A 25,124-nucleotide genomic window follows, 5' to 3' on the forward strand; every position below is an offset into this window, starting at 1 on the left:
CCTCTTATCCAACACTCTCATCGCCGCAATAAAGACCCACACACACCTCAGACTTCCAACCTCCTCTTGGACCGAGTGTGCTCCCGATTGAGGCAGATCGAGCAGAGGAGGGGGGGACTTGAGCAAACCAGCTGAGAATTGCCCCTCTAAAGGCAGCGTCTACGTCAGAGAGGGACGCTGTTCACATCAACGGATACACACTCAGACACAAAGACACCTGGCTCGGGCTGATTTGCATTCGCCTCTCTCGTTCTCCCCCCTCCTCGCTGCCAGACTGGAGAGTAAACACACCCACGCACAAAAGGCGGCTGAATCCCTTTTGTGAATCTGGATTTTTTTGAATTTTGTTCATGCCACACCCTGGGCTTATTCGGCTTGTTTTCCTGAGCTCATGCCACAGGTCATCTTGCACGCTTGACAGGAAGCACTACTTGAAGAGATGAAGAAAATCTGGTCCAAGAAGAGGTTTCAGGTTAGTTTGCTTTGGGGGGGGAACTGCATTTAATGATTGTGTTGTGAAGCTCTATCCAGACAGATTTTTATGGTTTAACATTTTGGTATGCCTTGCCACACCCTTTACCTGATAATGAGATGCAAATATGTTCATGTGCAACAGTGGTAAAAGGAACATTTTAGGAATATGCGTAACAACCTCACAAAAGGCATGCGATTCTGTTTTGAGAAAGCCAAAAGAGCGGAAGTGTGAAAAGGAGAACTGATATTTTCCGGCACGTTGTATCCGCTGATATGTTGAGGGCAAGTTAGGACAACATGTCAAAGAAAGTCAGCGCAGGAAAGCTACAAAGCAGAAAAAAGTGTGAGCAATCAAGACCACTTCTTAGGACTCTCTCATTGAAACACAGAAAGAGGCAAATTACCCCCTTTTACATATTCAAACAGTCCAAATCTCCGCTGTCCCGCAGTCTATGTTGTGAAATACATAGCTTGCCTTAAATGTCGTGACAGTTTTGTGATATAATAAGTTATTGTTTAGTAAATTAGGAGCAGAGAGAAAGTGTGTCAGTAGGCTACACCCCGTGGAGACATGAGGAACAGGGCAGCCTGTCAGAAGGGCTTCGGAGGGGTAAAGCTGATGTCTCATGGTGCCTTTGCCTCCTTTTTTAATTCTGCCTCAATATCAAACCCCTGAGAGTTTCTCTTTTGCTTCCAGAGGCAGATCTGTGACAGTAATGCTGGTAGGATTTGGATTGCACCCAGAGCTTTCTTTTGAAGCATTTGCCAAATGCAGCCTTTTCAAAAAGCCGCTTTTGGCTTGTGGCTGGCTTTAGCTGATATGATTGCCTCGAGGCCATAACAATGGAGATCACGACAACGATGGAAGCTTCCAGCCGAGTCAAACAGCGTGTTATCACAAGGCAACAGTTAATCAAATTGCCCGACACAACGCGCACACACGAACGGGGGGGGGGGGGGGTAAAAGCGTGTGAAATGAGTCACTTCGCACTTTTGCTACTTTCCCTTTCCATCCACGGCAGAGCAGTGAGTCATTCTGAGGCGCTCTCCTTGGTGCTGATTGACAGAACGTCCGAGAAGTCGTTTCACCAAGTGCTTCATCAGCAGGGACACCTACTGAATCCAGATATCTATCATTTAAGAAATGGATGAGTCAAGAATATTTATCAGCATTATTCTCATATGATCACATCGTCTTTCAGAAGTTAGATCACTAAATCCAGCTGTTTGATGTAATGCATAAGTGGAACAAATGGGACTGTGTTGAATATAAATTAAATACTTTTAAACCAGTAAGTAAGGGTATTTTAATATGATAAAGACAAATGAATCAGGACTTGGATAAGCTCCAAGAATTTGTATTATTATATCAGGAACAAGTGTAGTGTTCACACCTTCTGCTGCTTAGAGTCGAGTAAGCAACAGACTTACTTTGGGGTAAAAGGGACCGGCAGTGTTGTGCTTAACAGAATTGTTGTCTGTGTTTGTTGTTGAATAATACATTTGACTTTGTATCTTGTTTCAGAGAACTGGGCATTCCACAAGGACATTTGGCAGATTTACCCATGGTGTGTTGTCAGTATGAGCTTTACTCCATTTCTGCTGTAGTATATTGTGTTCTCCTCTGTTAGAAAACAAAACAACCGTAGCTTTATGATTTTGCTCAGCCTGGTTAGCCTTCATGTACTTCATTTTTGATGTATTCCTTTAATAACTTGTATGTGTAAATGCTGTTGTAGCCTATATATTTCTTAAGCGGGTTTATTCGCTTTGCTGCTCGACTGCTTCCAACCAGAGTGGGTTTTATTATTGTACATCCTCCCCCACAAAGCAGTATCTTTTAATCACGTTGTTGCCTCGATGTTTTACGGTATAATATTTGGCAAAGATGTTGTGCAATCTACGATCCAAGCCAAACCAAAGGCTTGCTGTACTCTACTCCAAATAATATTTACAGTACAACACATGAAATATATTCCCTCATGATTACATTGCTGAGTCAATTTCCCTCGCCTAGTGTGCAAGCTATTTAACTTCATTTGACGCAGATGGGTGAATCTAGGAAGACACACACACGCTAATGTAATGAGTTAATGGTGATTGTTCATGTTACATTGGCTTTCTTATCATTAGGCAGACCTTCTGGAATGATCTAATCCCACTTGATGCGAGGCGCAATGAGGCTCAACCTATTTGGTGGTTGTCGTCCTCCTCCTTCACAAGCTCTCTAACCAGAACACATATCTGTCAGCCAGCCGGCAGTTTGGCTGGTGATTTTAGACGCTAATGGGTACGAAGAGGATTGGTCGTGTGGGTGAGAGAGATGCTGGTTTCCATAGTAACGGTGCTCTCCCGTCTGCCCTCTCTTGCTGCCACTATGGAAGTGAAGTTTTCCGCTCCTGCCGAAAGCAAAGCTATGGTAAACCTGCCTGTCTGATTCATCTTCTGACCTTTTGTTTTTTCTCGTCCCTCCTTGACTTCATCTGTTCACCCTGCTGATGTCATGTGATCTGTGTTGTGGTTTCAGGCAGTTTATTGTGAACCGACTGTGTGTGTGTGTGTGTGTGGTGCATTGTGTTCCCTTCAAGAAAATCCGTTCTCCATATCATCTTTTTTGACCTTTTTTGCTTTTGCATCTTCCTTATAAAATCAAGCCTGCAATCAATGGATGTTGTACCTGTCCTTCTTTCTGTTGCACACATTACTTGTGTTTTTGTGATTTTAGTTTCTGTGAACTTATCTCTTATGACATTTTCTAGATGGTTGGCATTTTCTTCATTGCAAATCACTTCATGTTGTTCCACTCATACTGATCTTTTGGAAAGGTTACCCAGTTATCATCATAATGAGGTATTAGGAGGTACTGTGTTTAATGACTATAGCAGGTGACCTATTTATAGAATTATGAATCTAAAGAAACAAACCGATCCAGACTGATCAGAGAGTTGGGCTGAACGATATGTCGTGTCATGGCGATAACCGCGATATGCGCATGCGCGATATTCACATCGCAGGGACGTGATTTTATTAAAAAAAAATTCATTTTTTTTTTTTAGGATGTGCGATATTAAGTAGGCACATTAACTCAAACATGTCATGTTACAATTATTTTTGCTGCTTGCTACAAAAGGAAAACTTGCGCGGCTCTCATGTCAGGGGTACTTGAGTGAGTGACATGCAGGCTCTGCATGCACAGCAAACCACCAATCACAATCATTCTTGATCAGATCACAGCAGGCCCCGCCCCGCTAGTTTGCAGACCATCAAAACACCGGTAAAAAATGAGCGAGGCACAGGAGGACAATACCGGCGAGAATGAAGATTTACTTCCAAAAACAAAAGCAACATCTGCCATCTGGAACTATTTTGGATCCAAAAAGGTTCTCTTCTTCATTCACAGATGAACCCCCTTATTTGAGGGTAAGCAACATGCATTATCATGACATGTTAGATCATGACTTAAGGTATGATGAGTCAACCAGTTAAGATCCAGACGTCCGTGACTAAAATCCTTCATCCGGTTAAATATAGTTAAAAAGAACGCAATATATATCGCAGGGGAAACAAATATCGCAATGTCAGTTTTTTTCAATATCGTGCAGCCCTATCAGAGAGCATCTTTACATTACCCCGCCTCCATGTACCAGCCATCTTTTCATAAGTCACAGCTGGCTCCATGTCACGCTCAAGCTTCAACCCATTTGATTTCACTTTCGGGGCCCATCTCAAGGCCCCATCGAATTCTGTCTCGGTAAGCAAAAGTGAAAAGTCATTTTCACCGGGTCTCTGTTGTTGATATCCCTCTCCTTTTCCCCAACTCAATTTCTCTTTTCCCGATTTCCATCTTCTTTCCCCATCCGAACTTATCTCTTTTTGCTTCCCTTTATTTCAGACTCTGAGACCACAGAGGATGAGACCACAGAACCTCAGATGGAAACAAAAGAAGGGCTCGGGAGGCACCAAGACAAGGCCGGACGGAGAGGACCTGCAGGTAGTTCATCTAAAAAATATTGCTGAGGTTGTGTACACATTTTGCTTCTCCTGGATTAACTCTTCAAATATGTAATTTCACCTTTTTCCTATGTATATTTTTATAATATGAAACATGCATTACTTGCCAAAAATGTTCAGCGGGCAGCATCCACAGAGTCAGTAGCTATTTAAACCTTATTTATAGTCAATATGACTTACTGCAGCACCAACATCACTGCCAAAAACACACTTCTTCAAAATGATGACTCAAGGCAGATTGATATATGTAATGGAGGTTGTTATCAAGCCAGCCAAAGCGGTGCGTTGGATAAATTCAGAAAAGAAGGGTCGTCTATTAATCAGAACGTTGCATCACCACAGAACGTGACGTCCATTTCCCATGAATCCCTAATGCTGTGATGCAACAAAGTGACACACTGCCCTAGTTTCAGCAGGGAACCTGTCTCAGGTCTGGATCCCTCTGCAAAAGATGACATTGTTGGATGAATGAGGTCGAAGATAAATGCGGCAATTATTTTACATTGTGTGCTTTGACAGTTTAAATCAATAAGGAAATAAATATGGGGCATTTAGTACAGCAAACCAAAGCACAAGAGCAGCGCTCAAAAGAGAAAGGACAAGAGAGAACAAGGAGATGTAACAGCTAAACTGACAATGGGGGGGGCCAAAACAATATTTGCACCGGGGCCAATCACAACCTTGTTACGCCACTGGCTCAGACCATGTGATTAAAATTAATAGATTAAATAGATTATATAATAGATTAATAGATTAAATTGTGATTTGTTTTGGGCTCATTTTCTGACATCTCATTCACAGTAGTCTGTTAATCAAGACAATTCCTGGAAAGATCAATAGCAATTGTTAATTGCAGCCATGCAGTTTTCATATTTAGATCAGGGTTTGATCACAAAAGTACAGTTCTAGGTCGTTTTGACCCTGTCTTTAATTAATTGTGACAACAACAAGAATGACTTACCTTTATTTATTATATAGGTTTTTGTGCATGGAAAAAAATTGAAGAGTGTTTCTTGTGCTATCCCATCAACCTATTTGGTCTAAAATACAGAAACCAATTTCAATTTAGAGTGCTTTCACTTTAGACATGAGGATGGTCAAATAAATGTTCACTCCCCACGATCTCGTTCTTAATGCAAATGTGAAAAAGGATTTGCCTTTCCTATCAGCTTAAGAAATCCTCAAGACTATTCACTCATTTGCTAAAATGGTGTCGGTGGACTGGCGTCACAGAACCTGCTGCCCTCAGCGCCCGTTCCTAACTAGGCAACAGGAAGTCTGAATATAGATCTCTAACATTGACACCTGCACCGAATAGACATTTCACATTCTTCCCTCGCTTGTTCACAGTGTTTGCACTTTCTAGGCTTACGTGTTGGCGGGCTGACTACGCCCTCATCACATCCCTCCTGAGACAAGAAACAGAAAAAAAGAGAATATCAAATGAGGGAGGGATGGATGAGGTGATGCATCGTTTGTTCTCTTCTAGAAGCAGATTCCTGTTTCCTCTGCTGCATACCAAAATGTAGAACGCCTTGTTAAACACAAAGAGGATGCTTCTTAAATGGTGCGAAATATTTCGTTTTGTTTGACTTCAGACTGATTTGTTTAGATCTAATGTGCATGCATGAGACAAGATTGTTTGGGAGAATTCTCCATTAGCTTCGTAAAAATACTGCAAGACAACAGAGAGAAATGAAAAACAGCACTTTAAAGCTCAATGTGTCAAAGTCTTGATCTGTGTGATATTTCCTTATAGTTCTGTTGCTGTTACAGTTAGTTTTTCTGATTCTGGCGCTGAGTCAGTACAGTTTGCGATGGCAGTGGGAGCCTGCCGTTTTATATCCTCGGCACCATCGCTGTTTCAACGTTTCCGTCGTTAAAGCAAGATGCTGACTGCCCTTTCTTTTCGCTGCCAAAGCATTCCCGTCTTCGTTGCTCATCACTAAAACGTCAATCATCACCTGATTTGCGACGGGGGAGGATCTCTCTAAGTGGTGCATGCTCCCGCAGAGTAGCCCTTACACATTTCATTTCCTGTTTCCAAGCAATCAATAGACCCTTTATCCATCCTAGCCCTTTTTGATGCTTAATGATGATCCTGCACTCCACTTTACATCACTATCATTTTCTACCAGTTCAGGGTTCCTCTTCATTAAATTGCCGTATCGTTGGGTTGATTTAATTATCATTTTTTGACATGCTTTTGGGGTATGTATTATGCCAGGGGTGACCATTTTTAATCAGCCCTCAGCAAATTCAAAAAGTATAATGACATAAGTATAATAAACTTCTGCTTGTCTTATATTGTACTTCTTAAATATATATGTTGAAATATATTACACAGTATTCAATTTTCATATAAATTCAGTCAATTCAAGTTGAAAAAATGTTCTAACAAATCTAAGTTGATAGGAAAAAAGCCCAATAACAAATGTACATAACAACCTTGAAATATACCCTTCATATTTCCTCTTATTATAATCAATCTAAAACTTCTGTTTTAAGGAATGAGCTGCTAACACAATAACTGAATGAGAGCTGTAATGTAGGCAGCATTTTCAAGTAACAAGAATAATTTACCTACATTGGATTGATTGAACTTAACTTATGAGGCGATATACCTCTAGGGAGTGGCCCAGCCCTTCGTATATTTTTCTGTATGTGGCCCTCTGTGAAAAAAGTGTGGACACCCCTGCATTATGCAGACATAAAACACAATATAAAACATACTGTATATTTGTGATTCCTTTTTAATGTCTCCTCTCTGCAGGGGAGGGAGGCGGGATGATGGACTACAACCCGGACGCGTCGGATCGCAGGGCCACACTCCCTGGTGGCTATGACCCCGTGGTGGAACGAGAGCTCCGAGCTCTAGGATCTCGCCCTCCAGGGTCTCGCCCTCCAGGGTCTCGCCCTCCAGGGTCTCACTTGGACCCCACAAACCCTGCCAGGCAAGCCCTCGGAGGGGCTCCCGCTGAGGGGGCCCCTCCTGTCCGTCACCTGGGTGTGGAACCGCTAATCCGGGCGTCTCACGCTAACTTGGCACGGCCTGTTCAGGGGTCAGAGGAAAGTGTTTCTGTAGGCAGCGACTACTATGGGAGCATGTTCAGCCTCTACAGAGGGAGGACTTTTTCTATGCCGTTATAGCACATGGCATTTTATTTTTATGATCCCACTTTAACATAAAAAAAGACTGGCCACAAACCCCAAATTGCAAAGAAATCCCAAGACATAACATCTGCCATAGACCCAACTTGCAAAAACTGTATTCCATGTAATAAGTTCCAAAACTGTTAATTTTTTTTACTCTTATTTAATATATTCAAACTTTTTTCATACAGTGTTGTTTCATTTTTGATGCCACACTTTCCTTCTGACTCTTTTTGTTGCTGTGAATGTGGTTTTGTTTTTATCTAACAATGATAACATATCCCTCTTAATATCATTGTTCATATTTCTAAAGCCATTAGAGAGGACTCAATGGCACAATCTGCTCAAATGTATTATTGAGCACTTTTGGAAACTGTGATGACTCTTTTTACCCACTGCATGTTTTGTAGAGACGCCCCACACTTTTGGATTACACCATATCTTTATAGGTTTGCTGTGGCTTGCATGGGTGGCTGGCTTTGATTCAAGATAATATTAGCATGAACACAATTTAATAATCATGTAGTTCACAGGTTCTTTTTAGGCATGATGTTTTTGTATTTGAAGCAGGGGCATTTTGTAAGAGTTCACGTTGTAGATCTGCATTTTTGTTGCTGCATCATGCCTACAATTTCCAATTCAGTTTTAAAAAAAGAATGAAATGTGGGCTAGACTTGATTTCAATTCCTATTTCTGCCATTTCATTTGACTTTGTCTGATGTGTCTGAAAATGAGACACAGACTTAACACAAGAAACTCACAACATGAAAACAAAATGACACAAATGGACGTTCATCTGTTTCTTTCTTACTATTCCGACGCCTATGGAAGCTGCACTAGAGCTCTAACTTCACACCTCCATTTCCCCTCAATCCTTCCTCACCCCTATAGGACTCAAACTGCTGACGAATCACAGGGGCTCTCCTCCCGTGTCCCCCTGTCTTCTCCCCAGCACAAAAACAGCATCCCAGACCAAGAGCCAGAAAAAAACAATCCCCAATCTTCTAAGACAGGCCAGGCATCAAGTGTTGTCATGACACCCAAACTGGCTCGCGCTGGGCCCAAGATATTCAACAAGGTTTGTGCTTTTGAGGAAAAAAGGGCTAGTGTGGATCCATCAGGAGGATCTAGATCTGGCCGAGCGGCTTCCTTCGACTCAGACGACAGCGGAAAGAAGTCAGGAGGCCCGAGCAAAGACGAGGAGCGGGTCCTGCAGGGCGCAGCGCAGAAACGATCAGCGTTCAAACAACGGGCCTCGTCCTTAGAGGACAAGACGAGCTACTCGCAGAGGGTGCAGAGCTACCAGAGCAAGTTTGCAGAGGAGCTCCAGAGGATCAAGAAACTCGTGGGGAAACCGAGCTTGAAGAAGGCGTATTCCACCGAGCAGCTGTCACAGAAGGAGAGACTCACCACGGGGAAAGTAGAGCCCATTCCTCCCCAGGTGGTTAAGAAGTTGGAGGAGAGGGAGCGAGCCCTGGAGGAGAGGAAAGTCGGGGAACAGGAAGTGGGCAGCAGAGTGCAGATGTCTCCACAGGCCCAGGGCAAAGGTCTGCAGAGTAACAGCCCTGAAAAGAGAAACATGACACAGCCAGATTCACAGGGGGAACCAGAAAATAGCTCACCACGAGGAAGAACAGGGAAAATCTCTGTTACCATGGAGACGGCGCCAGTTCACCAGTTACCAGGGCAACCATTGCCAACAGCCATAAGGACAAGCCTCACCAGGTTTGAAATACAAATACTCTTTTACTGATTCATTCTAAAATGCATTTTTCTTACGTAAGGTGTGAACAAATCTTGAAGCAACATTTGAAATTGACTTCACACTTCCTTGAAATCTGATTAAAAATGTTGTACTTGTGAGTGTTACATAACCATGTTCTTGTCTTTGCACACAGAGAAACCCTACAAAGCTCTACTGAAGCTGACAAGGACGCACCAAAGTCTCAAAAATCCTCATCCCCCAGCAGAGACCTGGGGACAAAGAGGGACAACGGAGCGGGCCACAGATCACCAAGCCCCGACGGGAAGAGAACATCTCCACTAACTGTGAGGGAACCAGGGTCCCAGTACCCTCCCAAGCCCCCCCGGCTCGCCCCGTCACCCACTCCTTCCATCAGCCCTCGCGTGAAAAGGAGGAAGGCCGAGACGTCGCCCGCCTTGAAATTGAACATCCCCACTATCCTGCTGGATGATGAACCCATGGAGACAGAATGTGATGCAGACAGGAGCAACGAGAGGAGCAGGAGGAAAGAGGGGCGAGTCCGCAGGAGCAGGAAGGGTCGTTCTGTTCAACCCAGGTCTCCGGAGGAAGGTAGGACACATTTGTAGAAAAGCCAAAAGTAGCAGCAGCCACCACAGAGGAATGTAAAACCCAATGTATAAATGTTTAGCAACACCGTTCCAATAATGGCCACAAGCTGCACTGTCCAAAAATACTTGGACTAAATCTAAAAAGTTAGAGAGTATATTTTTGCGTTATGTTTTCCTTGACCTTCAAGTCTCTCAGACAATTTCTCAAAAATGCTGCCTGCATGAACAACCCCAACTCAATTGAACCCACATTTAAGAAGTTTGTTCCATTGTTTGTAATCCTACTTTACTGTATGACTTCATAAACGTGACCTTTTGTTTTCAGGGGGCTCATCTGATGACTCCTACCTGTCTGCTGATGAGGAGCCAGCGGAGGGCCCGAGGTTTGAGAGGCCTCTTCAGGACACCAAGGCATGCAGTGGGTCAGAGGTCACGCTGACGTGCATCGTCACTGGGAGCCCGTCCCCTATAGGTACCACAGAGAACATTTTGCAGTATGAAACACCAAGGCTCATTTTTGTTTTACTCGCTTGTAAGAATTGTAAAAAAATATGTTTGAAAAGGAAATAATACAAGAAATCCAGGAATGTTGCAACAATAATGATTTGTCCATTATTTTTGGAGGAAATCAGTTTTAAGTCACATTTTGATAGCATCATGTTTACTGGAAGAAGGTATTATGTGTGTTCTTTCAGCCAAAAGATAACTATGTTTTACTGAGGAAACAACCCAGTGGGACAATCCTTCTTGAAAGCCTGCAAAAACCGAAACCAATGGGCTTTATTCATCACTCATCTTCGTACGACAGACTGGGCTATATCTGTTTTTCAGTGGGAGGTTTTGTTACGTTTGTCATCTGCGTCGTGAATGTGCTTTTCTCTACCTCCTCAGTGACATGGAGGAAGAACAATGTGGAGATGCGCAGCGGGGCCTTGCAGTTGGTTAAAGCTGAGGGTGAGAAGCACAGCCTGGTGATAAAGCAGATGAGTCCGAAGAGCGCCGGGTCGTACTGCGTGACGGCCGTCAACGCGGCGGGCAGCGCCACCTGCAGCGCCACGCTCTACATCCAGTCAGGTGAGGAGGGGGATGGATGGTGCCACTGCGACACATCTACAGGCATTTCAATGAACACACTCCTTGAAATACATGTTGACTCACTCACACTTTAATCCCCTGCCAGCCCTCCTCCGCCTGACATTCTGTCTTAATGACAACAAAGGCCTGCCGGAGCTCAGCATCCCGACCGGGGGCTCCTCGCAGCGATAGTTACCATAGCAACCCATTCATTCTCAAAGGCAGAATCAAAACGGCAGACCTGCCCCGTCACACAAAAGGTCCTCTGAGTCCTAAAGGCAGGCATGGCATTCAGAGTAAACACTGGAAATATTCCTTCTGGGGAAAAAGGTCGCTTTTACAAATGTGCCCGCGGTGTGTGTGTCTGTGTGTTTATATTGTACGTGTGTACCACTCCTAAGAGTACATTCAGCTTGTGTCAATGCAACCTGCACCCCAGTTTTGTCAACAAATGTGAGCGTGCACTCTGGTTCTGTCTCAACAGCAGTGTGTTGCCATATTAGGCCAGTGGAGTCTAACTTGCCGGAGTATTTTTAGCCGCCCTCTTGTTCTCCCGGGTAATTGCAGTCTGCTTTATGTCCCCATGCCAGATTACTGCCGCCGAAATCATAGTGTTTTTCATCTCTAGATTTCATGCTGCAGGGGCTTGGAGTTGTCAAAATGTTCTGGGAGATTATGTGAGTCACTTTAACTGGGAACAGAGTAGATCTATGGCAGGGTGATTTAAAATGTATAGAGAAAAGTGATTTGTATGCCATAAAGGATGTCCAACCTCAATGTGGTGACAGAGATTAACACTCATTTATGATTAAACATCAAGTAATTATATTTTCCACAATATCCTCCTTATTTAACTCTTCAGATGCTATCATCTTTGTTGGAATGCTACAGACTATAACAGTGACAGGAAGCAGAAGAGAGAATAGAGGATGGGGCTGAAAAGAAAAGGTTAGCTGGCTCTGACTGTGCAGCAGTTGTGTAAGAGTTGGCAGGTTTGCGTAAATACTCCCGGGACTTATCCCCTGGTGCACAGACGCCGCTCAGAGATGTGACTCTAGGTAGGTTATTCTGTTGTTTTTCCTTTTAATGCCAGTGTGTTGACAATGTATCTGAATCCCAACCTACCTTAGACAAGAAACCTGTCATTGCTAGTGTTTTTCTGTACAGAGGAACACTTTTAATGGTACTTTTCTATAATTCAGTCATTGGATGTATACTTGGATGTATTTTTCTGCTCATGCTGACAAGTCTTTCCTGGTCTTGTTTGACCTGCAGATGACATGTATGCGCTTTTCTCTATCCACTCTGCTTTTCTCCTCATGAGAGGACATGTTTTGATTCTCTTCCACGGATGGATGTTATACATTTTCACTTGTCACACTGTTATCAGCGTATGCCAGCGGTGTTACAGAGAAAGTGAGAAAAGCGAGGATAAAAAAAAAGAGAAACACGGAGGAGTCTAAAGAGAGGTAGTGTAGGGTGACAGTTTTATATTCCTCTATCCAGCAGCGAATTAACTCTGACTTTAGCAGAAGCTGCCGGGACTCCAGACACAGTGTCTGCTCTGGAACTCCATGGAAATAAGCGAATGATTGGGTCAGGGATTAAGGGATTAATTCATTATCTGTTTAGTCACAGACACTTCAGAGAGGTCCCTATGCTCCCCCTGTGTGTGTGTGTATATGTGTGTGTACGTGGGTGCGCATGGCCCACTCATCTATAACTCTCTGCTCTATGTTGCCAACTGCTCATCCTGGCAAAGATAGTCATCTCAGGAAAAGCAAGCAAAGACATCAGAGCCCTGACAGATTGGTACATTCAAAGGGTTTAAAGAGCCACCCTGGTGAAATGATAACCATATTCCATGAGATAAGCACTTAAGTAAGGAGAGACCTCCATGAAAACTCCCCAGTTAATGAATGACAATTACATTTTCAATACATAATAGCTAATTTCGCCATAAACTCAAGTGAAGGTGAATTAGAAATAGCTTCTTTCTCCTTTTCTTACAGAGCCCACCCACATGCAATGTGGGAAACTATCCGGGGCCTTGAAAGTCAGTAGTAGGACGCAGTCAGAGGAGGAGTATCTGAGTCCTCAGGAGGAGGCCATGGAGCTCGAGGAGTCTCCTGCACCGATGAAAAAAAGAGTCCACTTCCAGGAAGCTCCCTCATTTCAGGTAGGAGGAGGAGCTGTCAGGAACAAAGTCTTACTTTAGTTTTAAAGCTGATCTTCAGGACTGACTGACTGTCTATGGATGCATACATCCCCCAAGAACTATGCTAACAATCCTAAATATACTGACCGAAAACAAATACTAATGCTAAGGTGTGTTGTGATCCTGTGAAAGGTGGCACCATGTGACCAGGAGGTAACTCCAAGTCAAGATGTCGTCATCTCAGCTCAGGTCGCAGGGCAGCCCAAACCCATGGTGTATTGGTAAGGCATCTTTCCTCAAATACATTTTCATAGACGCTATCATCTCAGCCAAGGTCACACTCTGTAACACACCCTCCATTTAACACCTGAGTATAAACGACTGTGACAGCCACTTTATTTTTGACCCAGGTTGAAGGACGGAGTCTCTGTGAAGACAGCGGGGCGCTTCGCCGTGCGAGACACAGATGACGGCACCGCTGAAATGAGAATCAGCTCAGCGCAGAGGTCAGACGCGGGGCAATACGTCTGCAAGATCACCAACGAGTACGGAGCCAAGCAAGCTGAGTGCAGGCTGGAGGTCAAATGTGAGTAATGGAGAAGGAATCTGCCTACGTAAATATAACAAATATTTTCTAAAATGTCTGTTTTTTTCTCATCAGCGTCTGCAAAAACAGCGCTGAAAATAACCAGCGAGGTTAAAGGTGTGGCGGTGAGGGCCGGAGAGTCGGCCGTGTTCGAGTGCCGCATTTCAGGACCCCCCGACGTGGATGTGGACTGGCTCTCCAACGGGAAGCTGATCCAGCCAGCGCTGCTCAACTGCAAAATGCCCTTTGATGGCAAGAGGTGGGTTCATGCATCTTTGAAAATGTATATTGGTGATGTCTGCGATTAACTATTTCCTTCTTCGTGTCATTAATTTGGCCTCAGTGTTAATACGAGATGAAACATGGGATGCCTTTAATCCCTTGAATATGTATCTTGCCCTAAAATAAATGTTGGTTGCTGGAATCACTTATATCCTTGGAACACCAAAAGATCCATTGTTATGACTTGTTATGTAACTGGTAAAGCGCTTTAACTGGTTTATCCAAGATTAGAAACATTTCAGGACCAAGGAAAATAAAATCAGGCATTAATGCAATTACACAGGTTACATTTTTTTTAAATGAATAAAGGTGTTTTTCTAAAAGTAAAGTGATTTTTAAGATTTCACTGTCTTATCTTGCAGGTGCCGTCTGCTGCTAAATTCAGTACATGAGGATGATAGTGGAACATACACATGCAAGCTAAGCACCGCGAAAGGTAAAGTATTAGCTTTAGTTAAATAACTCCCAAATATTTCCATAGATTTCAATTAAATAAAAGTGTTTTGTGTGAATATGCTGCATAAAAGCTTTGTGTGGTTCCGTTCACAGAGGAGTTGACCTCAAGTGCGAGCCTGAGAGTCACGCCGTCCATCGACCCTCTGTTCACCCGTAAGCTGGACATCCTGGAGGTCATTGAAGGTCGCACTGCCCGCTTTGACTGCAAGGTGAGCGGATCCCCTGCGCCTCGCGTCACGTGGATGCATTTTGGTAAGAAACCACAGTGTAGTGTCTGATATTGAACATATCATGTGGTTTTCTAGATAGAAGAAGTGTCTGATTGTCGTTTTCATGCTTTCAGAGACGAGAGTGGAGGAGAGTGATAATGTTCGCATCCTTCAAGAGGGGGGTCGTCACTCGCTTGTTATCGCCCACGTTAGCAGCGACACAGAAGGCTTCTACACAGCGGTCGCTCAGAACATTCACGGAAAATCTGATTGCACCGCTGAGCTCTACATGCAAGAACCCCGAGCCGCCATCTCCTCTCACATGTAAGAGAAGTCATTCCTATGTGTCATTTTAAAGGCTTCAGAAAGGGAATAAATAAAACCAAGCTGTCAGTAAGGAAGTCAGAAAGCCTTCATTTTATCTCTAGGGAAAAGAAAGGGAAAAAGGAGTGAAGCTATGTGACAGGAGTTAAATAAATCCGTTCAAGTGGACGCCCTCAGAGTTTTTAAATCAATTTATTTTTTGTTCCTCCAGGGCCAAGCTGGAGAAAATGCCATCCATCCCCGAAGAGCCAGAAGTGCTGGAGAGTGAAGTGGAGAAGAGGAGCATGCCGGACTTTGTTAAACCTCTGGCTGATGCGGAGGTGATTGAAGGCAAAGAGGCGCTGCTGAAGTGCAAAGTGTCTGGTCTGCCCTACCCAACCATCGCCTGGCACCACAACGGCAAGCGCATCGAGAGCAGCGAGGAACGCAAGATGAGCCAGTGTAAGCAAAAAGCCAAATAGCAAAGTTAATTTTTCCGGGGAGAAGTTGGTAAATAATAAAGTGTGTGTGTGTGTTCTTCAGACAGGGATGTCCACAGTATGCTCCTTCGGAGCGCTTGTCACGCTCATGGGGGCGTCTATAAGGCGGTCATCTCCAACAAATTTGGAAAAGCAGCCTGCTATGCACATCTATACGTCACAGGTGCACAGGGAGGGGCTTACGTTCTGATACCACAGTCAAGAGATTTCAATATGTGCTATATTATATGAATTGTATTTATCATTTGAAAACAGATATTGTTCCTGACCCCCCTGATGGCCCCCCAGTGATAGAGGCTATAACAGGGAAAACAATAAGCCTCAGCTGGAAGAGGCCAAAGAGGCTGGACCCTTCTTATGGTAGGTGTATTAGTTTCTAGGATACCAATATCTTTTATCTGCAATCTTGCGAAATATCTTCACCCAAAACATTTGAAAGAAAAATTACTTTACATAAAACGCTTGCGGGGAAATCTATTTATAGCATGCCCCAGATGCCTTCTGTTTTTAAGAACATCATCAGCACATATTTTTAAAACAAAACGCCTTTCTTCAGATGCCGGCTGCTTGCTCTATGTGGTGCAGCAGCAGCCTCTGGGCTCCATCCAGTGGTCTGTCGTGGCTTCCAACCTGAGGGAGACCAACTACACCGTCACCTCGCTGTCCAAAGGAGTCCGCTACGCTTTCAGAATCCTCACCTCCACTGGGAAGACATTGAGCAAACCATCAGCCTCCACTGACCTGGTCCAGCTGCTGGACAGAGGTGACACCTATGAGAAGTTGCCGTGACTGATAAAGAAACATACATTTTCCCATGCATCATCTGAGGTTGTGATGTTTTGCTTTCATAACATGTTTCCTTTTACAATCTTTTCCCCCTGTAGGACCCTATTCGAGAAAAGCCCCAATTATTCTGGACAAACCGGACATTGTTTATATGGTCGAGAACCAACCTGCAAGCCTCACCATCACACTGAACCACGTGCATGCAGTTGTCACCTGGAAAAGGTTAGTCCATCTATCCCTAGCAGTTAGAGTTATTTGTACAAAAGTCATACACTTGTCTGCAAGAGAATGCAATACTACAACTAAAGGTGTGCACACTGAGGCTGAATTGATGAGGCTTTAATCTTTAAATGTAGGAAAGCTTATTTTAAACAGGAAAGGTCAGAGCACTATTTTATAAATTGCGATAGAACTTGCTTATCTTCAGATGAAATTACAAATAATTCAATCTTTCTTGGAGGGAAGCCTAGTTCTCTGTCTGCAGGGTTTGTGCTACTAAAGATCCTGTGTAGACTTGAAAGGAAAACGGTTGATTGCTCGTGTGTAGCCCTCTACTGTCTTGCCTGTTTCCTAGGAGGGGGGTAGTCTTGGTCAACAGACCGGGGATGTATGAGATGAGCATGCCAGACGACGATCAACACACCCTGAAGCTTCAGCGAGTCCGGAGCACAGACATCGGGCAGCTGGTGGTCACGGCCAGCAACCAGTTTGGCAGCGACCTGTGCACGCTTCAGCTGGCGATGGCAGGTCGGTTTAGTTCAGGGAGAAGCACACATGACACATTTTTCATTTCTGATTAAATTCAAAGGACTCACCGCTTACTCCTGGCAGTAGTTAATGACAACAAATGGCAGATGTGTGTAACTTAATTTGAGCTTCAGCTTTCACAAATCTAAATAAAGCTTCTCTTAAAATGACTTTGGCAGAACCCTCATGGGGTTTTTGCATCTATTTAGATTACTGGGACCAAAAGAACATCATGAGAATATATAGTATTTCTAGTATAGTAGTATAGTATGAAGTGGTATTTGAGGGAAGTTACTTTCAACTAATAATCCATAATGTTTTAGATTTTCATATCTGTCTGAACCTGTTTGACTTGTTTCTTTTCCGTAGTTGCTCCCAAGTTTGAAACCATCATGGAAGATGTGGACGTGCACATTGGGGAGACTTCACGCTTTGCTGTTGAAGTTGAAGGCAAACCAGACCCAGATATCATGTGGTATAAGGTAACAATTGCTTCATATCAGATAAGACTGTTTCCTTTATAGTTGCTGTGGTACTGAAATGAGTTAATCTGAAACCGTATTGTTGTTTGCAGGATGATGTGCTTCTCTCTGAGAGCAGCCACTTCACATTTGTGTACGATGACCCAGAATACTCCCTAGTTGCCCTAAACGCCCGCCCCGAACACTCCGGTGTTTACACGTGCACTGCAAAGAACTTAGCTGGCTCCAACTCCTGCAAAGCAGAACTCACGGTCCATACAGGTCTGCAAACACACTTTTCATAGGACAGATGTATCATAGTAAAATTGCAGAAATGCTGTGCGAGTAAAACATAAATAAATACTGATTCATTCTCAATCCGTTTTGCTTTAAAAATCATTCAAATAGGTTGACCCAAAGGCCTTTTCTTCCATTTTCTGTTGATCTTTAACATTCAGTTTAGATTATATCCATTTGCCGATGCAGCACACAGCAATATAAGCTGGTTGCTGTTGGAAATTGCACCGCTAAATCCACACCATATGGGCGGGACCACCAGGTGTTTAGAGACTACAATATGAAACCATCTGTCACTATGCTGGCACACACACACACACACACACACACACACACACACACACACACACACACACACACACACACACACACACACACACACACACACACACACACACACACACACACACACACAATGATAATGGCTATGTTGATGCTCCCTGCAGAGCGGAAAGAAGCAGCAGAGCCAATGGAGGACGAGGGAACCATTCTGAGGAAGATGAGGCGCTTGACGGATTACTATGATATCCACAAAGAGATAGGGAGGTGAGTGTGTGTATGGCTGGCCACACACTCATGCTATCACCCTTCACACACATTGAGCACTAAGGGTCGGGCTGTGGGGGGGGCGGGGAGGCGCACCTGCTTAACAAGGGTTAACAGGAACGAGAGATGAGTCACCCGTCTGAGTGCAGAGAACACATTAGCCGACTGATAAAACATTTCGGTGGAGACGGGCATTAAGTGAGAACTGTAGAGCATTGGGAATGACAGAGGGGGGCAAATCTTTTGTCCAACAGATGGTTTGGGAGGGCAGTAAACTCAACATATAGTTCCTTCTCACAAACACTACAGAAACACACTCATAAAGAATGAAAGTTAATAATAAGATGGCAAAGAATATTTCATTATTTAATTAGTGGAAAAGGGCAACACTACCAATCGTTAATAGTTTGTATTGATTTTTACATTTTCCAAAAAGAAAATACCAGCAATAACTCGGTACCATGTACGGAGTATTTGCATCATTGGAATCCACACACAGCATTCATCGTCCCAAGAGCATTAGAGTATTAAACAATGGTGTTGTACATGAACAATACAATGCCTCAGCTTAGTCAATTATCTTTTAATCCTTACAAGATTCAGAGGTTTCTCCCAATTTCTACCAAAAATATGAGTTATCCAACCTATACAGTATCTCAACTTTTCTTAAGTCACAACATCAGATATCAGAAATGTCCACTTTTGAACAGAAAGATGTCATCCCCAACCCCTTTTTCATTATAGTCTGTACATCGCTAAAATGAATAGAACTTGGTGACCTTCAAAAACCCATGAAGTTGGGGAGTTGTTGCCCTATGCAAACACGTATTCCTTCACTAAGATAAGGTTAGAAAATGAAGAAACAATATCGTAAAGAAATTGTTGACTGTTTTAATAGGGCTTTTGACTCATTTGCGGATTCTCTGTCCCCATTCTTAAAAAGCTATTTTTTTAGGTTGAAAGGCTAGTGAGTGACATTTGAGCTGACATGATTTTGTCCAGACACTGTTCACAAAGGTCAAGAATGTATTTCCATGCTGTAATAGTTATATTTCTGATCCATGCCCTATAATTATGGGATTAGTTTTGTATCGTAAAGATAAAGCAACACTTTCTCAGAATAAAGCAAAACAATGAGTTTAAAAGAAAAAAAAACTAAGTCAAGCAAAATAAAATAAATTTCAAAAATAAAACTATAAGTTGCAAACAAATCATTTGTGTAATCATGTAAACTATAAGTATTTTTTCTTTGTTTTAACATAGGTTTTTGTTTGCAGTTCTTGTTTCTTCTTTCTCAATGATCAGACTTTTGCTCTCGCTGCAGCTTTCTCTTTTGCGCTTCCTCATTTTTTGTTTGAGATTTTGACACAAACATCCCAGGTGGGCGGGACTTTCAGGGGTGCGTCCTCATTGGCTACTCAATTTTTGAGTGACAGCCCACTACACCACAGATCATACAGTACAACTCATGCAGCAAACTCCGGAGTCCACTCGGCCATGTGTGTCGGTGTCTCCTGGGGGGTTTTCATGAACATATCGGACTTATCTTATGGATTGCAGTGCATTATACGTGTGTTGTTGTCACGGTGTGTGAAGCAGGTAGGACCCAAATGCAGATTAAAGTGAAAGTTCCTTTATTTCAAGGCTAGGTGATAACAGACAGAACAGAACACTCACCGACGAACTAGTCATGACAAAAGACGAACCGACAAAGACAGACAGAAAAACCAGAACTTAAATACACACAAGACTAATCACACAAACAAGACACAGGTGAGGAGGGAGGAGAAAACACAGGTGAACACAATTGGGTAATCAGACACACCAGGGAACTAACGACAGGGAACCACAGACAAATCCAAACAAGACACAACGCAGACAGAAACAGGCAAGACAGGAGGTGAAGACCTTACAAAATAAAACATGAAACAAGACGAGACAAAACACCATAAAGACAGATCGTGACAGTACCCCCCCTCAAGGGACGGATCCCAGACGTCCCAAAAAAAAAAACACAAAAGTCCTCAAGCAGGGTGGGTGGAGGGGGTCCGGAGGAGGGGCGTATCACTAGGCCACCAGGGTGGGTGGAGGGGGTCAGGAGGACGGGACTGAGCTGGCCGCCCAGGAGCACAGCAGAGGACCAGGAAGGGATCTCGGGCGGACGGCCCGTGGGCAAGGCAGAGTTCAAGGAGGGGTTCTCGGGCGGACGGCCCGGGGGCAAGGCAGAGTTCAAAAAGGGGTATTCGGGCAGACGGCCCGGGGGCAAGGCAGAGTTCAAGGTGGGGGTTATGGAGGGGCGAAGGCCATCGCGGGCGAACTCAGGGGGCCGAGCATGAGGGCGAGGACCGCGGCCGGGAAAGTCAGGGGGCCGGGCTCGAGGGCAAAGGCTGCGGCAGGAAGAGTCAGGGGGCCGGGCTCGAGGACGAGGGCAGCGGCAGGAAGAGTCAGGGGGCCGGGCTCGAGGACGAGGGCAGCGGCAGGAAGAGTCAGGGGGCCGGGATCGCGGGCGAAGACCACGGCTCACAGAGGGCCGGGATCGAGGGCGAAGACCACGGCTCTCAGGGGGCCGGGCTCGAGGGCGAAGACCAGAGAGCTCCGGAGGCCGGGCAGGAAGGCGCTGACGGGCCAGCGCCGGAGGCCGGACAGGACCCGGTGTCGGCCGGACAGGAACCGGAGCTGGTGGGACAGGCCTCGGCAGGATCCCCCACGGAAGAGGACCAGGACACGGGATTGGCAGGACCCCCGGCGAGACAGAGGATGGCGGGGCCTCCAACGGAACAGGACAAGGAGTTGGTAGGACCCCCGGCAGGAGAGTAGTCGGCGGGGCCTCCAATGGCACAGGACAAAGGGTTGGCAGGACCCCCGGCAGGAGAGTAGTCGGCGGGGCCTCCAATGGCACAGGACAAAGGGTTGGCAGGACCCCCGGCAGGAGAGTAGTCGGCGGGGCCTCCAACGGCACAGGACAAAGGGTTGGCAGGACCCCCGGCAGGAGAGTAGACGGCGGGACCTCCAACGGGACAGGACAAAGGGTTGGCAGGACCCCCGGCAGGAGAGTAGTCGGCGGGACCTCCAACGAGACAGGACAAGGAGCTGGCAGGACCCCCGGCAGGAGAGTAGACGGCGGGACCTCCAACGGGACAGACATACGATTGGTAGGACCCCCGGCAGAGGAGTAGTCGACGGGGCCTCCAACAGGACAGGACATGGAGTTGGCAGGACCCCCAGCAGAACCTCCAACGGACCAGGACAATGGGTAGGGACTTGAGACGTGACTCGAGAGGAGACTCGAGAGGGGAACCGAGAGGAGAACTAAGGGGGAACTCGAGAGGGGAACTAGAGAGGGGACTAGAGGAGAGACTAAAGGAGGGACTAAAGGAGGGACTAGAGGAGGGACTAAAGGAGGGACTAGAGGAGGGACTAGAGGAGGAACTAGAGAAGGGAACTCGAGAGGGGACTCGCGAGGGGAACTAGAGGAGGGACTAGAGAGGGGACTAAAGGAGGGACTAGAGGAGGGACTAAAGGAGGGACTAAAGGAGGGAACTCGAGAGGGAACTGGAGAGGGGACTCGAGGGGGGACTCGAGAGGGAACTGGAGAGGGGACTCGAGGGGGAACTCGAGAGGGAACTGGAGATGGGACTAGAGAAGTGACCTGAGGAGGGACTAGGGAAAGGACTAGAGAAGGGAACTCGAGAGGGGACTCGAGAGGGGAACTAGAGAGGGGACTAGCGGAGGGACTAGCGGAGGGACTAAAGGAGGGACTAGAGGAGGGACTAGAGGAGGGAACTCGAGAGGGGACTAGAGGAGGGACTAGAGGAGGGACTAGAGAATTTACTAGAGGAGGGACTTGAGTAGGGACTAGAGATGGGACTAGAGGAGGGACTAGAGATGGGACTAGAGGAGGGACTCGGGAAGGGACCAGAGACGGGACTAGAGAAGTGACTAGAGGAGGGACTTGAGAAGGGACTAGAGAGGTGACTCGAGAAGAGACTAGAGATGGAACTCGAGAGGTGACTCGAGAGGGGAGACTAGAGGAGGGACTAAAGGAGGGACTAGAGGAGGAACTAGAGAAGGGAACTCGAGAGGGGACTCGCGAGGGGAACTAGAGGAGGGACTAGAGAGGGGACTAAAGGAGGGACTAGAGGAGGGACTAGAGGAGGGACTAAAGGAGGGACTAAAGGAGGGAACTCGAGAGGGAACTGGAGAGGGGACTCGAGAGGGGACTGGAGAAGGGACTCGAGAGGGAACTGGAGAGGGGACTCGAGAGGGAACTCGAGATGGGACTAGAGAAGTGACCTGAGGAGGGACTAGGGAAAGGACTAGAGAAGGGAACTCGAGAGGGGACTCGAGAGGGGAACTAGAGAGGGGACTCGAAGAGGGACTAGAGGAGGGACTAGAGGAGGGACTAGAGGAGGGAACTCGAGAGGGGACTAGAGGAGGGACTAGAGAATTTACTAGAGGAGGGACTTGAGTAGGGACTAGAGATGGGACTAGAGGAGGGACTAGAGATGGGACTAGAGGAGGGACTCGGGAAGGGACCAGAGACGGGACTAGAGAAGTGACTAGAGGAGGGACTTGAGAAGGGACTAGAGATGGAACTCGAGAGGTGACTCGAGAAGAGACTAGAGATGGAACTCGAGAGGTGACTCGAGAGGGGACTTGAGAGGTGACTCGAGAGGGGACTCGAGAAGGAACTTGAGAGGGGACTTGAGAAGGAACTTGAGAGGAAACTGGTGAGGGGACTCGGGAGGGAACTGGAGAGGGGACCTGAGAAGAAACTGGAGAGGGGACTCGAGAGGTGACTCGAGAGGTGACTTGAGATGGGACTCGAGAGGAAACTTGAGAGTTGACTGGAGAGGTGACTTGAGAGGAATCTCGAGAGGGAACTCGAGAAGAGACTCGAGAGGTGACTTGAGAGGTAACTCGAGCGGGGACTCGAGCGGGGACTCAAGAGATGACTTGAGGGAACTCGAGAGGGAACTCGAAAGGGGACTCGAGAGATGACTTGAGAGGGAACTCGAGAAGAGACTCGAGATGGGACCTGAGAGGGAACTCGAGAGGAGACTTGAGAGGGAACTTGAGAGGGAACTTGAGAGGGGACTCGAGAGAGGACTCGAGATGGGACCTGAGAGGGGACTTGAGAAGAGACTCGAGATGGGACCTGAGAGGGGACTTGAGAGGGGACTTGAGAGGGAACTTGAGAAGAGAATCGAGAGGGGACCTGAGAGGGAACTCGAGAGGAGACTTGAAGGGTGACTTGAGAGGTGACTCGAGAGGTGACCCGAGAGGGAACTCGGGTAGGAACTGGAGAGGGGACTCGGGTAGGAACTGGAGAGGGGACTCGGGTAGGAACTTGAGAGGGGACTTGAGAGGGAACTTGTGTCGGTCGGTACGCCGACAGGACACGGGGAGCTGGCGTCGTCTGGGGAGCCAGCAGGAGACGAGGTGCTGGAGTCGGCCGGTACGCCGACAAGACTCGGGGAGCTGGCGTCGGCTGGGGAGCCAGCAGGAGACGAGGTGCTGGAGTCGGCCGGTACGCCGACAAGACTCGGGGAGCTGGTGTTGGCTGGAGAGCCAACAGGAGACGAGGTGCTGGAGTCGGCCGGTACGCCGACAAGACTCGGGGAGCTGGCGTCGGCTGGGGAGCCAGCAGGAGACGAGGTGCTGGAGTCGGGACCATGACTACTGGAGCCGGTACTTTAGCCGGAACCATGGCTGGAACTGGGGCCGGAACCATGGCTGTATGGGCCAGCTCTGGTGCAGGGACCATGGCTGTTGGGGCCTGTACTGGAGCCTGGATCATGGCTGTGTGGGCTGGTTTTGGAGCCGGAAACATGGCTGCTGGGGCCGGCACTGGAGCCGGAACCATGGCTGTTGGGGCCTGCACTGGAGCCGGAACAACGGCCGCTGGGGCTCGCTCGGGCTGCCAGCCTGGCCCTGCGACGACTCCTCTTAGCAGCCTCCTGAATACTCCGTGGACCTCCATAAGCCTGACGAGTTCCGGAATACGACTCCTGGACAGGAGCAGGAACTGGGGCAGAAGCACGAGTTGACTTCAGGCAGAACCCACCAAGGCGTATGGTGCCAGGTTGGGAATTGGGAGAAATGGAGTTAGCATGCCTGGGGCTAGCAGGCCGGGAATCACATGTTTCAAGGAAGTCCAAAATCCAGTCGGGTAAGAACTCAACAAAACATAGTTTCTCTGCTGCCAACCGGTGCGCCTCTACCAGAGCGGCCCTCTTCTGCCGAACACTGGACGCTTCCTTCCACCAATCGAAGCAGCAAGCCAGATAGAAGGTAAAATGCTGTAATTCTACCTCCCATGGATCATCTGCTGGGTCCATTTGTTTGGTCGGTTCGTACTGTCACGGTGTGTGAAGCAGGTAGGACCCAAATGCAGATTAAAGTGAAAGTTCCTTTATTTCAAGGCTAGGTGATAACAGACAGAACAGAACACTCACCTCTGTGCTGTCCCCTCAGAGGAAGTGGGAACACAGGATAAGACTCTGGACGCCACGCTGTCTCAATGATCCACACTGTTAATATGAGAGGAAAATAAATGTTTTAGGAAATGAAAAATATGAAGTTAACAAATAAAACACAGCTCAGGGGCAGTCATGGACGGTAGGTTTTCCTACAAAGTTAACTCAGCCTCCATTGATTTTCATATCAAATTAGCGTGTTAATAAAATAAGCTATCATGGCTTATACTTGCATATCTAAACAGAATCATGAAAACCTGTTGGTATAGTCAGGCACACGAGTCGGTTT

General features: G+C 46.3%; 1 protein-coding gene across 1 annotated transcript in view; it reads left to right on the plus strand.

Annotated features, from left to right (window-relative positions):
- spega (striated muscle enriched protein kinase a) overlaps positions 1 to 25,124 on the plus strand; it is a 63,389-nt gene that overhangs the window by 19,498 nt on the left and 18,767 nt on the right. Inside the window, exons 3-26 of the mRNA XM_034205476.1 lie at positions 2,000 to 2,042; positions 2,859 to 2,893; positions 4,367 to 4,465; positions 7,259 to 7,439; positions 8,530 to 9,363; positions 9,537 to 9,952; positions 10,277 to 10,423; positions 10,843 to 11,025; positions 13,038 to 13,204; positions 13,376 to 13,464; positions 13,594 to 13,769; positions 13,845 to 14,028; positions 14,414 to 14,487; positions 14,601 to 14,759; positions 14,851 to 15,040; positions 15,252 to 15,481; positions 15,563 to 15,682; positions 15,775 to 15,879; positions 16,076 to 16,282; positions 16,404 to 16,527; positions 16,880 to 17,052; positions 17,422 to 17,534; positions 17,627 to 17,795; positions 18,257 to 18,356. Coding sequence (XP_034061367.1) covers positions 2,000 to 2,042; positions 2,859 to 2,893; positions 4,367 to 4,465; positions 7,259 to 7,439; positions 8,530 to 9,363; positions 9,537 to 9,952; positions 10,277 to 10,423; positions 10,843 to 11,025; positions 13,038 to 13,204; positions 13,376 to 13,464; positions 13,594 to 13,769; positions 13,845 to 14,028; positions 14,414 to 14,487; positions 14,601 to 14,759; positions 14,851 to 15,040; positions 15,252 to 15,481; positions 15,563 to 15,682; positions 15,775 to 15,879; positions 16,076 to 16,282; positions 16,404 to 16,527; positions 16,880 to 17,052; positions 17,422 to 17,534; positions 17,627 to 17,795; positions 18,257 to 18,356 — 4,318 coding nt within the window. The remainder of the gene's footprint in view (positions 1 to 1,999; positions 2,043 to 2,858; positions 2,894 to 4,366; positions 4,466 to 7,258; positions 7,440 to 8,529; positions 9,364 to 9,536; positions 9,953 to 10,276; positions 10,424 to 10,842; positions 11,026 to 13,037; positions 13,205 to 13,375; positions 13,465 to 13,593; positions 13,770 to 13,844; positions 14,029 to 14,413; positions 14,488 to 14,600; positions 14,760 to 14,850; positions 15,041 to 15,251; positions 15,482 to 15,562; positions 15,683 to 15,774; positions 15,880 to 16,075; positions 16,283 to 16,403; positions 16,528 to 16,879; positions 17,053 to 17,421; positions 17,535 to 17,626; positions 17,796 to 18,256; positions 18,357 to 25,124) is intronic.

The sequence above is a fragment of the Gymnodraco acuticeps genome, unplaced genomic scaffold (genome assembly GCF_902827175.1).
Source record: "Gymnodraco acuticeps unplaced genomic scaffold, fGymAcu1.1, whole genome shotgun sequence".
NCBI classification, from domain to species: Eukaryota; Metazoa; Chordata; class Actinopteri; order Perciformes; family Bathydraconidae; genus Gymnodraco; species Gymnodraco acuticeps.